A 15,047-nucleotide genomic window follows, 5' to 3' on the forward strand; every position below is an offset into this window, starting at 1 on the left:
CTCAGAAGGTCTACGCAGAGGGAATGCTGGCAGAACTGATGGTTCAGAACCCAGGCAGGCTGCCAGGCTCTTAAACCCAGTCACGTAGCATCTCTCTTAAAATGGACCTTCCCTCTGTTAGTCTGGTATGTGGTGGGCACTCTGACCCTGTTGCTAGATTCTGAGAGCCTTTCTCCCAAGAGAGAGGCCCTCAGTTACAAGTGACTCCTAAAACAGAACCTTGGAAATTCACAGGCTGAGACATTATAAATTGATTACAAATAGATGGGCGCCTGGGAAATCAACAGTGCAGTTAAAAAAAAAAAAAAAGGCAAGAACAAGACATTCTCTTACTCCATAGCGTTTGGGTGAATTCCTTTGGGGGAACGTATCTTCTTTTTTTTTTTTTTTTCCTGTGTAGAGCATCTTTAAGGGCTAAAACAATTTGCTGTAGGCTATAGATACATTAACTTAAGTTATGGCTTATTCTTGCATTAGTTTTTTATACTTCATAATTACATTTCTCACTTTTTTGTTGTTTGTTTTGTTTTTCGGTACAAAGTTTCTCTGTTGTAGCCTTGGCTATCCTGGACTCTCTTTGTAGACCAGACTGGCCTCAAACTCACAGAGATCTGCTGGCCTCTGCCTCCCAAGTGCTGGGATTAAAGGTGTGTGCCACCAACTGTTGTGGTCTTATAACTGGTATTAATTAATGAAGGAGCTGATCTGATTTTCAAATCTTTTTTTTGTTTGTTTTGGTTTTTGAGACAGGGTTTCTCTATGTAGTCTGGCTGTACTGGGACTCACTATGTAGACTCATAGAGATCCATTTGCCTCTGGCTCCTGAGCGCTGGTCTGTCTTGACACTATTTAAACTGGGTATCAGCCAGGGATACACAACTATCTCTCTGCATCCAAAATAAAAATGATGCTTTTAAGCAGCAGAAGTTCCCTGTGGTTTTCAAGGACAGACGCTGGAAAACAAGAAGGCAAGAGGGCAACACTGGTGTTGGGACTGTGGGTGATGGTCTGGCCACCATTCAGGTAAGTTCAGGACAGCCAAGGCTAACACAGAGAGACCCTGTCTCAAAAAAACAAAAACAAAAACGGACCACAACAGGTGGGGAGGCCCTGCGGGCACACAGAGGAAAGGGAGGCAGGCTATCCAGATGAAACCTGATAGGCTGTGGTCAGACAGTGGGAGAGGAGGGCATCCCCTGTCAGAGGTACAGGGGCTAGGGCAGAAGGGAGAGAGAGTGTGGGAATGGGAAGATAAGAGCAAGGGGATAACAACTGGAATATAATATGAATAAATTATAATAAATATTTAAAAACACAATGCCAGCTACCTGTGTTGTCCTGGCTTTTATTGTTTCCCTAGAGCGTCCACACAGGGGCTCCTCATAGAGTAACCAGTAGCAGATTCGTGTGGTGTCCTTTATTCCAGCTGTGGTCCTGGGACCAGCCCACTCCCCTTACATATGTGACAGTTTGTGGTGTTTGCAGAGGCTTTGTGGCTCCCATGTCTTGTGAACCCTGGCTTCTGTGAATCTAGAGGCCTCCGGCTGCCCCTGATTTTGAGAGGTTTATTTTCACTCTGGCTGCTGTGCTCCACTCATGTACCCATCCATTGGTCAGAAATGCAGTTCATGGAGTCGGCAATGGAAGGGTCCAAGAAATTGCACTGGGACCAGCCCTCCGGAGACTCTGATGTACTGTCAAGCCTCAGAACCACAGAAGCCATTGGGCTTTTCAGGCTCCAAGACAGGAAGAAAAGGAAGAGCAGCGGGAGTGCCAGGGAGGAAGGGGAGGTTGGAAAGCAGAAGGGCTGCTCCCGGGGCCATTTTGTAAAGTAGGGATGTAAGGATATGAGAGCTCAGCACAGCCGGGGACATGCGACCTTGGGTCTGTTCTGCAGGCCACCGACTCATTGTTCATCTTTGCTTTCCCAGCAAAGGGTTACCTTCCAGTTCGACCTTCACCTTGGAAGAGGGGACCATCTACCTGACTGCTGAGCCAAACACTCTGGAAATGCAGGATGACAACGCCTCTGTGCTGGACGTCTATTTAGTGAGTGACTTTCTTCCATTCTTCTTGCCTCCCTGTTTGCAAATGGGTCCGGGGCGGTAAAGCCAGGCATGCTTGGGGGTTTTTAGAGAAATAATTGCCTCCTGTCCCTTCTACAAAGTCAGGTGGGTCTTCCCAAGGTGTTGCCCCATAGTCTGCTAGAACACTGGCAAGAATTGGTAGGTTAATACTAGTTCAGCAAATATAACCAGAGGACAAATCTCCTGAATGACTTCTGCCTCCATTGGGTCTCTCTAATCATTCCTTGCTTAAACCAGCTTGGGCTGCCCCCGCCCTGGCAGGGGGAGGGGGTAAGGGTTGATTGGAATAGGTGACTTTTTCCACTGCCTCCGGATGGAGCTGGATTCCCAGCAACCCCCGGTACTGCTGGTGGTCCCTGCACAGCTTTTCTAGGTTTTTGAAGATATTCTCTTCCCCTGTTGCAAAGCCAGATGAGTTGTAAATTAAAGTGAACTGGGCACCGGGTGTCGGTGCCTGTCTTTGCTTCTTCTCATTGATCACTGACCTTGTGTCATCACTCTCTTTGGGCTTCCGTTTTCTCATCTATTACATGGGATACTGAATGCTCTCTAAGGCCCCCCATGTGCAACTCCAACAGGCTGATGATTTCCGTATCACAGGGAGTTACACGAGGATGGCTTTCCAAAGAAGCTACGGTTGTTCTCAGCTGCACAGCCGTTCTCTGCAGTTTCCTCAGCTCCTTCACCCTTGCACTTCACTTCAGCTTTAGGGCAATGCATCTAGAACCTTCAGCACCATTAATTTGTGGTTCTGGTGTATGTTCTCTTGCTGGATATATTATGATGACGATGATGGTGATGGTGGTGATGATGATGATGATGATGATGATGATGAATGTTGTCCAACAACTGCAAAGACTCAAGTCATTACGCACCCTTCAGTGTTTTTTCATTCACCTCAACATTGTGGAAGAATGATAAGAAAGCTGGGCGTGGTGGCGCACGCCATTAATCCCAGCACTCGGGTGGCAGAGGCAGGTGGATCGCTGCGAGTTTGAGGCCAGCCTGGTCTACAAAGTGAGTCCAGGACAGCCAAGGCTACACAGAGAAACCCTGTTTCAAAAAAACAAAAAAAAAAAAAAGAAAGAAAGAAAGAAAGAACATCCAGTTTGGCCTGGACAACTTCTCTTGTTTCTTTCTGACCTAATTCAAAAGCTCTGGACCCCAGCCATCTTTTCTCCCAGCCATCTTTAACTGAATGGCCCTTGAAGCTTCTGGGATGACATCTCTTCTCTGGCTCGCCCAGTGTAGTCAGGTGCCTCTTGTGTGGTCTTTCTTGAAGAGGCAAGGATTCTTTCTTAGTGGTGTTATCCTAATCCACTTTGTGTCTAACTGATGCACTAAGTATTTAATTTATATTCCCTGTGAAATATGCAGATTTCAACCACATTGGTTTGTGCATATCAGAGAACACGAAATTTCCTTTTAGGGATCCACCCAAACTTGTGCCTGTGGGCTAGGGCGGCCTTGTGACTTTTCTCTGTAATTTCAACTGAAATTTTTAAAAATGGCTGACCTCTGAAGCGAGCTGACCATTTCATCATCCATATCCAAGCATCTAATTCAGGTCCCACCGATGCCTCCTCCCACACTGCTTTCCAGGGGCCCTCACCTTCCCACGGTACACCCCCAGGCTTTCTGGTTCATTTGCAAATATTCAAATCAAGGGAGATGGTTTTTTAAGATGGCTTTATCCGGTGACCAAAGATGGTTCCTATTGAATGCTCAGTTGATGAGCCACAGATTGGGGTATTGAAGAGAATACAACAGAACTGAGTATGCTGCGCTGATGGAAAATGGGCACTTCTGCCATTGGGAAGCCAGTGCTGCCTGTCACCCTCGCTGTTGCCTCAGATCCCAAGGCAGGCTTTGCCTGAGGTAGAATGCAATTTCATGTTGCAGGGAAAGGGGAACAACAAAGAGCCATTCCCACTGGGAAATGAAGGGGGAGAGAGTGTCCTTTCATCGCTCCCTGGGAATGGCTTGTAAGCGAGAGATGAAGGGATTGCGTTTTTAATAACAGAGAAGTCTAAAGGATGGCTGCCATCCAACGGGGCTTTCTTCCGTTACTCGCTCCCTGAGGTATACTCTGTGCTTGCCACATTAGCACCCTCTCAATAACACACAGTCTTTATCAGGGAAAGCACTTCTGCAAAATGGCTGTTTGAAGTGCAAAAATAGCTGCATGTAAGGAAAAGAAACAGTTAAGCCATCTTTCTTTCTTTCTTTCTTTCTTTCTTTCTTTTTTCTTTTTGCTTGCCGGTATTGGAGATTAGTGCACTGCCAGGCAGCCCGTGGACAGCTTGATATTCAGTGTGTTTGGGGAGGTTAATGGCACTCTTTGATCATAAGAAGAAGGGTAGCAAAGAAGTGGGAATGATTGAATTAACAGCTGCCGTGCCATTATGTATGAGGAAAGCCTGACAGAATACGAAGCCAAACACTCAACAAATTAGGTCACAGGGGTCTTAGAAAATTCACAGGAGCTTTTGGCCGGGAGGTGACCGACCCCATCAGTTGAGTCTCCCCAACCATTGCTTGCTTAAGCCAGAATGGGCTGCCCCTGGGGTTCGGGGTTGGGGTACGGGGTGAGGATTGAAATCAGAGGCTTCTCCACTCCCTCTCCAGATGGAGCTGGATTCCCAGCACCCCCAGGTACTGCTCGCGTGCCCAGTGGGTTTTTGTGAGAACAAATACAAAGAAAAGGCTCACAGCTCCTCAAGCTGGAAGCTCTGAACTAAACTCCTTTCCTGTCTCTCACAAGCTTACACTGTGGGGAGCTGAGATTTTAGAAAGCAAAATATGGCTCTTAGCCCAAAGTGCTCTACTGTTTAAATCATTTGACTAAAGAATGTTCTTAAAGCCGGGCGTGGTGGCGCACGCCTTTAATCCCAGCACTCGGGAGGCAGAGGAAGGCAGATCGCTGTGAGTTCGAGGCCAGCCTGGACTACAAAGTGAGTCCAGGACAGTCAAGGCTACACAGAGAAACCTTGTCTCAAAAAACCAAAAAAAAAAAAAAAAAAGAATGTTCTTAAGACACATGGAAGAGCTGGGAAGGGGGGCAGGGGGCAGACACGGTGGCACACATTTGATTCCAGCGCTCAGGAGGCAGAGGTGGGCAGATCTCTGTGATGTCAAGACCAACCTGGTCAGCATAGCCTAGCAAGTTCCAGGTTAGCCAAAGCTTTGTAATGAGCCTTGACTCAAAACTTTAAAAAAAAAAAGGGGGGGGGGAGGGAGAGTGCCCCTGCATGTGTGCCAGCACACTCACAGGTGACAGCTATTCTTGAAATAAGGGTGATGTTAAGAAGCAACCAGTCTGTCTGGATTAGGTGGGCACTCATGGGAGTTAACATTCTACTGTTACACAAGATTAGAACTGGGGCTGCGGCAAAGGAGTTTTCTTCAAACATCCTGGCTGCAGTGGCCTTGCAGCCCAGTTTGACTCCTACCTTCTTTGAAACTAGCTCCTCTGAGGGAGGCCATCTATGGGGGGCCTGCTATTTTCCTTTCTTTGCCTCTATGTCCCAGTTCCTCTGGCACCATACTGCTTCTCTTTCTGGGTCTCTTTCTGTCCCCTTCTCAGTCATAAAAAGCCAGTGTTTTCTTGGCTCCTAAGGTTCTCCAGCTCTTGAGAATGAAATGTCAGGGAGGAAGCCACTGCTACTGGGAGGAACTTGATGTCTTCCAGGCCCAGAACCTGCAGGGATCAAATGGTGAAATTATGCCCAGCTAGAACTGGTGAACAGTCCATATTCACAATCATCCCATTCTGTGAACATGCACATGAATATTCCATTCCTGGGGCCCGGTGAACTCGACTTCATTCATACACATTTCCTCCCTGCTCTCTGATGTACAAGTGGAGGGGTGCTTAAGGACCCTAGAATAATTTTTAAAACATAGGGGATGGAGAGATAGCTCAGCAGTTAAGAGCACTGGCTGCACCAGGCATGGTGGCACAAGCTTGGTCTGCAAATCAAGTCCAGGATAACCAGGGCTTTTACACAGAAAAACCCTGTCTCCAATCCCCCCCACCCCACCCCAGAAAAAGCACTGGTTGCTCTTCCAAAAGACCAGGGTTCAATTCCCAGCACCACCCACATGGCAGCTCATGACTATACCTCCAGTTCTAGGGGATCTAGTGCCCTCTTCTGGCCTCTACAGGCACTAGACAGACAGACATGTGGTATACATGTGGTGCAATTCAATCTATAGACCAGGCTGGCCTCAAACTCAGAGAGATCCACCTGTCTCTGCCTCCCAAGTGTTAGAATTAAAGGCATGTGCCACCACAGCTCACCTAACAAAGTCATTTTTTTTATGTGTATTAGTGTTTTGGATGGATGGATGCATGCATGCATGCATGTGGGTGTTGAACCCCTAAACTGGAATTATGTGCAGTTGTGAGCTACCATGTGGATGCTGGGCATTGAACCCAGGTTCTCTGAAAGAACAGCCAATATTCCTCACCACTGAGCCATATCTCCAGCCCTTTTTTCTTGGCATTCTTAAGCCTACACAGTGCCCTCCTCCTCAGCTCCAGAGTCACCCAGCCTTCCTTGTAATCCCCATTCTCTACGTGTCCTCTTCTCTTCTTAGCCATTGGATTACAGTCTACCCTAATCTCTTGTGGCCTTAACTACTTACATTTGTGAAGACATCATGTAAGTTCAGTTTCCAAGGTCACAGTAGACTAGAATTTCAGGGCTCACTACTCAGCGTGCTACACAGATCTGTCTTCCATTCTCTTTTCTTTGTCTAAGTGCTATGAGGCTGGATAGATGTTTCCATGTTGTTTTGGATTCCTCACCCACACACACAAAAAGGGTGTTGTGTAAATGACTGTGTGAAAAGTCTTCGTTGTCCTTGAGGGTGCAATGTGTGTTTCAAACAAACCCCCTAAGGGTAGACCCAAGCCTTGGTGTTTTTGGAAGCTCCCTGCATCCTGCCTCAGAACCATTGAACTAATTCCTAGGGTCCTTCAGCTCTGAACACCCTGTCATTCTCCTATGCCGGTGTAAAGGGGAGCCATATAATGGCTAAGGGCCCCCATCTTAAGATCTAATTAGAATCAAATGCATTTTTCCTGATTCAGAAAGCAAGCCCTGTGATTGACAGCCATAAACTCGCTGATAGTTGTCCTTTCTTTCCACAAACCCTCTGCTGCCACCTACTGGTGAAAAGGCAGCTCTGCCCATGGTGGGTGGATAAGGCGTGAGTGACTAGACTGAAGGTTGTATTGAAACCTAATAAAGGGTGAGTATGGGGCTCGGTAGCCTGTTTCCTCTCTGCGCACTTGACTGGGTCCTTGCAGCACTGCGAGGTTAGTTCAGCAGGTGCCAGAGTCTTTGGCCATCAAAGGCATCTCGTACCACAGGCCCAGCATCTGCCACCTTTCTGACTAGCCTGGAGGCGACAGTTAGAGTCGTGCACAATAGAAAGGAGAGGCTCAGATCTAAGCATGCCCTTCTCGTCCATCAAAGCCAGTTTCACTTGAGTCTCTGAAAGCTGCCCCCTTGGCGGTTTAATTCAACACAGAAAACGCTGTTTCTGCAACTCAGACAGCAAGTATAACAAAGTATCACCAAGAGCCCAGTGCTAAAAGCTTTCTTTACTATCTCTTATCCATCCTGTTTTTACAGGCTGCTGAGGAGATCAGTGATGGGGCATAGGATTAAATATAACAAAATGAAAATATGAAGGCTTAAAAACAGGAGGACTCTAAATCCTTATGGTGGATCCTGGCCACTGTTTCTGTCTTCTGAGGTTGTTGCAACCAAGCACCAGCATAATTGCTTAAGATTTAAAGAACATTCTTCCCTTACATGGATATAGACTGGAAGTCACGGTCAGGTATCAGCAGGGTCCCGAGCTCCATTGCCAGAATCTCCTTGGCTTATAGATAGCTAGCTGTCTTCTCCTGTGTCCCCACAGCATCCCGTCTGTGTGTGTCTGTGGTCCAAACTTCCTGTCTCTGGAACAGTGGGTTTTTTTGGGGGGGGGTTGTTGTTTTGGTTTTTCAAGACAGGGTTTCTCTGTGTAACAGAGTCCTGGCTGTTCTGGACTCGCTTTGTAGATAAGGCTGGCTTGGAACTCACAGAGATCTGCCTGCCTCTGTCTCCCAAGTGCTGGGACTAAAGGCATGTACCACCATGCCCAGCTCATGAGGGTTCTTAACCTTCCTAATTCTGTAGCCCTTTAATACAGTTCCTCACGTGGTAGTAACCCTCAACCATAAAATTATTTTTGTTGCTCCATTATAATTGTAACTTTGCTACTGTTATGAATTGTAATATCAATATGTGTTTTCTAATGATCTTGGGCAACCCTTATGAAAGGGTCATTTGATCCCCAAAGGGTCTCAACCTATAGGTTCAGAACCACTGCTCTAAAAGGACACTAGTCCTAATGAATGAAAACCTAATCCACCGTCACATTTTAACCTGATCTCCTCTGTAAAGACCCTGTCTCCAGGCAAGGCCATGCTCTGAGGGACTAGTAGTTAGGGGCCTCAACATTAGAGGGACACAGTTTATCCTGTGACAACCACCAAGTCCTCTGGGAAAGAGCAGTGCCACCTTCCTGTACTATTACAGAAAATGCTAAGAGAAGAAAGCCTCCTAGGGCTGAAGCTTCCAGTTTCCTCAGCTCTGATGTGGCTGGGAACAGCTTTCCATGCAGATGACAGAGCAGCCAGGAACCACCTCTGAAGCCTGGGCTCCTTGTCTAATCATATCAGCCCAGTATACACACACACACACACACACACACACACACACACACACACATCTCCCAAGTACAGCAGAAGCTGAGGTCAGAAAGTAGGCTCTTGGCTGGTGCTCAGGCACCACTGGGATTGACATGAGGGCTCAGTCAGGTACCAGAAGTCCCCTGTAGAACGATCAGGATGCATAAACCATGGGTGCCCTCCCTCATCTCCTGCCCTTTGGAAACAAATCAATGAAGCAATAAATTGTATTAAAATATTGCTCTTGCACTAACCGTTTTTGAAATGAGAGAGACTGTGGTCTCAGTCTATCTTCTGAGATGTGGGAAACAGTGGCAGGTTCTCTATTGCCAACCTGCCACAGGAACGGGCTCTTTGATGGAGCTCTGGAGGTTGACACAAGGTCTGGCCAACATTTAAGAATCCAGCCAGTGGGCTGGAAGGATAGCTCAGAGGTTAAGAGCACTGACTGCTTTTCCAAAGGTCCTGAGTTCGATTCCCTGAAACTACATGGTTGCTCACAACCATCTACAATGAGATCTGGTGTGCGGGCACACATTCAGACAAAACACTGTATACATAATAAGTACATAAATCAAGAAAAAGAAAAAGAATCCAGCCAGTGACATCCTACCACATTAGACCCAAATGGATGTCTTCATCCAAAGTGTGCAAATCCTTCAAGAACAGCAGCATTCCCATCTTCTCATCAAAGCTTCTCAGATGAAGTCTGCAGCTCCTGGTCCTCAGAAAAAAAAAAACAACTGCACTTCCGGCTGTGAGTCCTGATATTTATTTAACAGTAATAGTAGGAAATTTGGACTCAAACTCATCTAAAGTTTCTCTGTCACTATGACAAAAGACTTGAGATAATCCATTTAGAAAGAAGAAAGGTAGGGACAGACAACTTAGTAGGTAAAGTCACTTACTGCTAGGCCTTATGGCTTCATTTCTATCCCCTCATCCCACATGGGAGAAGGAGGGAACAATTCCCACAAGGTGTCCTCTGATCTCCACATGTGTGCCATCGTGTACATGCCTCTATACATACGCACACGCACACGCACATGCACACACACACACTCACAGAGTAAGTTAAAGGAAAGGGGGTTTATTGGGGGAAGTTTTCAGGCCATAGTTGCTCGCCTCTGTTTCATCGGGTCCAAGTGAGGCAAGACCACATGAAACTGCACATGGAAAAGTACTCACCTCATGGCTTGGGGTCCCAATATCCTTTTCAAGGGCACGTCCGCATGGCTTTATCAACTCAAAAACACAACTCTTACCTCAAAGAGGATAAAAGATAGTTTATTCTAGAGCCAAATGTGAGAGACCATGGCCTAAGAAACCTCAAAGTCCTCATTACAACATGGAAGCAGTTTCAAGGCCAGCCTGAGCCATGTAGCCAAGCCCTATCTCAAAAACATGGAGATGGAGGAGGAGGAAGAGGAGGAGGAGGAAGGACAGACTTTAGGCTTCCTTGCCGAGTAGTAGTGGCTTTGACCTTGAAATTCTGGGATCCCTCAGAGAACAATCAGGTGAACCCAGAGAAAGAAGAGACTTCAAAGTTGGGGTGAGGCGCTGTGATGGCTTGCTACAGATTTGTGGTTCTGCTGTGAGTTATTGGAAAAGACAGACAGAGTGACTCAGGGCAAGGAGATGGTGCTGTCATGGGAAAGACGCAGGCACAGCAGGAAATAGCAAAAGAGTCACTAAGCAAAACGGGGACTTGCTGGGCTTACGATAGCTAGGAGGAAAACAATGCCTTCCTGCAGGGCGTTTTGGCAAGTAATTCCAACTTGAACCCAAAATGAGAGTGCTCTGGGTAGCAGATAGGGGGAGGCAGCATGGCTGGGGGTGGGATGGTTGCCTGGATTTTATCCCAAGGGTATCACTCATAAGGTTAAGATCCAGAGGACCATGAGCATCTTGTGAGGCTGTTTAGCATGGGTTCCTTTTGATAAGTCTTGAGTGATGTGAAGTCTTGCCTTTTCCTTCACCTCTGTCCAGAGAATCCCTCACAGCACTATCCAGATGTTAAGAGAATCTATTGGCTAAATATATTTTCAAAAGAATATGTTGGGGACCAAGGGGGGGGGGAACTGATAAGCAGTCATGTGAGCCAAGACAGGAGACTTCAACAAAGGCTTGACATTTTCAGTTGTCTTACCCACGTGTGCTCTTCAATTAAGAAAGAGACTCTGTCTAGTATAAGCACATCAGAGGACAACACCAACTATAAAGTGAAGCAGTGAGGGCTAGAGATGTAGCTCAGAGTTAGGGCACTTGTTTAGCATCCCTGAGGCCTTGGGTTCAAGTCCCAGTACCAGAGAAAAGGGGGAAAAAAGTAAGGTTATAAAATTGCAACCCATAATTGAGTCAGAGTATGTGATGAATATTAACCCTTTATTGACAAATGGGATTGCCATTGACATATTTTTTCCACAAAAAAAAAAAAGTTTAATTTTAAACTTTTTATTCCAAGTTGGGTTTTACTTCTTTATATATAAGCAGATTACTTATGTTGCTTATCTGCAGTCACTATGAGCTTGCAAAGTGAGGTGATGCAAGAGCCCAGAGGAAGGAAAATATCACTTCCAAGTCTAAATGCAAAGGCATAGGGATGTAGTTTAAGTCAAATAGTACATATGCAACAGTGACATAGTGGGGGGGGGGCCATTAACATTTTATTTCACACACACACAAAGAAGAGCTTGTCTCTACTGGTTGTGGTGGCATGCACCTATAGTCCAAACTGCTTGACAAGCTGAGGCAGGGGGATCACTTGAACCTGGGATTTTCAGGGCCAGCCTGGTAACATAGCAAACCTGCTAAGAGGGAAGAAGGGAGGAGGTTGTAGGAGGGAGGAAAGGTCCGTCCCTAACAACCGCTCCGTGAAAAGGGTTTGTTACTGCTCTTCTCCCATCCAAGTGCTGACAGGGTCAGACCCTGCTTAGCTTTCTAGATCAAACTCAGGTGTATTCAGGGTGGTATGGTGAGCAACTATTATTCCTATTCTGTAGACGAAACAGGATTTAAAGGCCTGGAAATATACATAATGTTTTATGGCTTAGATAATTAGAAAGTAGATTGGACCCAATATACGTCTGTACAGACTGAAATGGTATCGCTCACACGTACCACGATGCATCTGTCACAGACTGACGCGGCTGCCCGTTTTCCTTTGTTTCTTTTGTTTCATTGGTTTGCTTTTGCCTTGCTTCGAGCCAGGGTTTTGTGTAGCTCAGGCTGGCCTCAAACTGACTGTATATCTGAGAATGACCTTGACTTCCACATTTGTCATCCTCCCGTCTCCACCTTCCAACTGCTGGCATCTCAAGGTGTACCATCATGCCGAGTTCCCTGGCTCCGCTTTTAAATAGTTAGCGTTTTAGGTTGGATATCTGACGGCTTGCCCTACTGCTGGCCACCAGGAGATTGTTTGGAAATGAGCATGGCATTCAGGAGTTCAGGACTATGTTCAAGTCGTTGTGCTGTTTGGCTGGAGTTCTCACGTTCCTCAGCACCGTCCCTGAGCCCTGTGCGCTGACAAGGCAGCGTGTGTCTTAATGTTGCTTCATTCTAAGCCTGCAGCGCCAATGCAGTGATGCAACTGGGGCTGGATCCTGATAAACAAACCTTGGGTAACTAACAGGCCACAGCCCCCCACCTCCAAAGAAGCAGATGGTATTCTAAGCCAACCCCAGAACTAATACTGGAAGAAATAAGGACTTAAGGTCCCACTTACAGGCAGGAGTTACAGGCTGATGCCGAAGCTGAGTCTCACCCCTGCTTTTTTTCTCTCTCTATTTTCCTTCAGTAAGTGAGAATGGCAAGCACCCGAGCACATGGCCAGGACCAGAACGCAGCTGTGGGAGAGAACTTTCCCCACAGCAGAATTCTCCCGAGGAACTGGGCTGAGCCCCAGCACACACGGTGAGAATCAACTGGACCTTGAAGTCTGTCTGTGAGCTGGCGGGGAGCTGTGGTCCGTGGCTGGTCAGCAGGTGGCTGTGAGGATCCCACTGTTCTGCGGCTGCTGTTGCTTGCTGACTGTGAAGAACTGCATGAGCTCTATTTAAGCTGCTTTTCTATACCATTGCCAATCAGTTTGTGGACTGGGAAGTGCTATTTTCCTCTAGGCTCTTGCATTGTTTCGTTTTGCATGCATATAGTGATTACAAATAAGCAACACATAGTCCGCTTCTATATTTTTTAAAAAAATCCATCCATGCAAAATGATAAATAAGATATATATCCTCTCTCTCTTTGTTTCAGAAGTTCTAATCATAGCCCATGTCATTGAAAGCTTCGATCTGTTTCCTTTAAAGATCAGTATAGTAGGTCTGCCTTTACTTTATAGAAAGCTAGCTTCTATAAAGATTTTTTTCACTGTTTACTAGTGAAATGAGAAAAGCAAAGCTATTTATAAAAGGCCTTATGTCTTGTATATATATTGTCTTTGAAATATTTGTGATTTAGTTTATTGCTTGTAAAAGAGAAATTATATAATTTATTTAGTAAAATACAACTGTAAACTATAGTTTTATTGAAAGAAATAAAATATTTTGTTCTCAATTGTGGTCATACATTTTCAAATAACTTATAGTCTTCAAGGTGTGTGTGTGTGTGTGTGTGTGTGTGTGTGTGTGTGTGTGTGCGTGCACCGTGCGTGCGCTGAGGAATCAAACCTAGGGCTCTGCATATACCAGACAAGGACTCTACCACTAAACTATAACCTCAGCCCACAATCATTTATTGACTAAAAGAGAAAATAAGTAAGCCAGGCACGTGGTGCATGCCTGTGGTCCCAGCACTTGGGGAAGCAGAGGCAAGAGGATCTCTGCGAGTTCGAGGCCAACCTGTTCTACCAAGTGAGTCCAGGACAGCCAAGGCTACACAGAGAAACCTTGTCTCAGAAGATAAATAAATTATATAAATAAATAAATATTTTTTGCCTTTTTAAAAAATTTAATTACTTTACAACCTGCTCCCTGGCCCCTCCCTCCTCTTCCCTCAGCCCCACCCTCATGCCCTTCTCTCCCATTCTCCCCTCTTCTTCTCAGAGAAGAGGAGGCCCTAAGAGGTACCAGCCCTTCCAGGTACCTCAAGTTACAGCAGGACTAAACACATCCTCTCCCACTGCGACCTAATAAAGCAACCCAGCTAGGGGAAAGGGATCCAAAGGCAGGCAACAGAGTCAGAGACAGCCCCTACTCCCATTGTTAGAGGACCCATATGTTGGCCAAGCTGCACATCTGCTACATATGTGTAGGGAGGGGGGTCTAGGTCCAGCCTATATGCTCTTTGGTAGTTTGATCTCTGTGAGTCCCTATGAGCCCAGGTTAGTTTACACTGCGTGGCTTCTTGTGGTGTCCTTGACCTCTCCAGCTCCCTCAATCCTTCCTTCTTCCCAGTCTTCCACAAAAGTTCTCAACCTTGACCAATGTTTGGCTGTGGGTCTCTGCATCTGTTTCCATCAGCTGACAGATGAAGCCTCTCAGAGGACAGTTATGCTAGGCTCCTGTCTGCAAGCATAGCAGAGAATCATTAATAGTGTCGGGGGTTGGCTCTTTCCCATGGAGTGGGTCTCAAGTTGGGCCAGTCATTGATTTGCCATTCTCTCAATCTCTGCTTAATCCCTACACTTAAACTCATCTTAATGCGTATGGTTCATGTGGACAAGACACATTTTGGAACAGAGGTGTTATAGGTGCATTGGTGTCCCCCTCCCTCCACTGGAAGTCACATCTGGCTGTAGGAGGTGGAGTGCTCCTTAACCTTCGCTGCTAGAAGTCTCAGCTAAGGCCACCCCTATAGGCTCCTGGGAGCCCCCTCCCCCATCCTAAAGATGAATAACTAAATCTCTTTTTTAAAAGGAGAGGGAATGCTGGAGAGATGGCTCAGAGGTTAAGAGTACCATCTGCTCTTCCAGAGGTTCTGAGTTCAATTCCCGACAACCACATGGTAACTCACAACCATCTATAATAAGATCTGTGCCTTCTTCTGGTGGGCAGGCACACATGCAGGCAGAACATTGTATACATAATAAATAAATAAATATTTAAAAAGAAAAAGCCGGGCGTGGTGGCCCACGCCTTTAATCCCAGCACTCGGGAGGCAGAGGCAGGTGGATCGCTGTGAGTTCGAGGCCAGCCTGGTCTACAAAGCGAGTCCAGGACAGCCAAGGCTAACTCAGAGAGACCCTGTCTTGAAAAAAAAACAAAAAC

The 15,047-nt window shown here is 46.3% G+C and overlaps 1 protein-coding gene across 3 annotated transcripts in view; it reads left to right on the forward strand.

Annotated features, from left to right (window-relative positions):
* Positions 1-13,395, forward strand: part of PIP5K1B (phosphatidylinositol-4-phosphate 5-kinase type 1 beta) — a 257,803-nt gene extending 244,408 nt beyond the window's left edge. For all 3 annotated transcript variants that reach the window (XM_084771731.1, XM_084771732.1, XM_084771730.1), the window contains 2 exons: positions 1,932-2,049; positions 12,638-13,395. In XM_084771731.1, the coding sequence (XP_084627857.1) occupies positions 1,932-2,049; positions 12,638-12,640 (121 nt within the window). In that variant the 3' untranslated portion in view covers positions 12,641-13,395. The remainder of the gene's footprint in view (positions 1-1,931; positions 2,050-12,637) is intronic.
* The last annotated feature ends 1,652 nt before the right edge of the window (positions 13,396-15,047 follow it).

This window comes from Acomys minous, assembly GCF_964271855.1.
Source record: "Acomys minous genome assembly, chromosome: 2".
NCBI lineage: Eukaryota > Metazoa > Chordata > Mammalia > Rodentia > Muridae > Acomys > Acomys minous.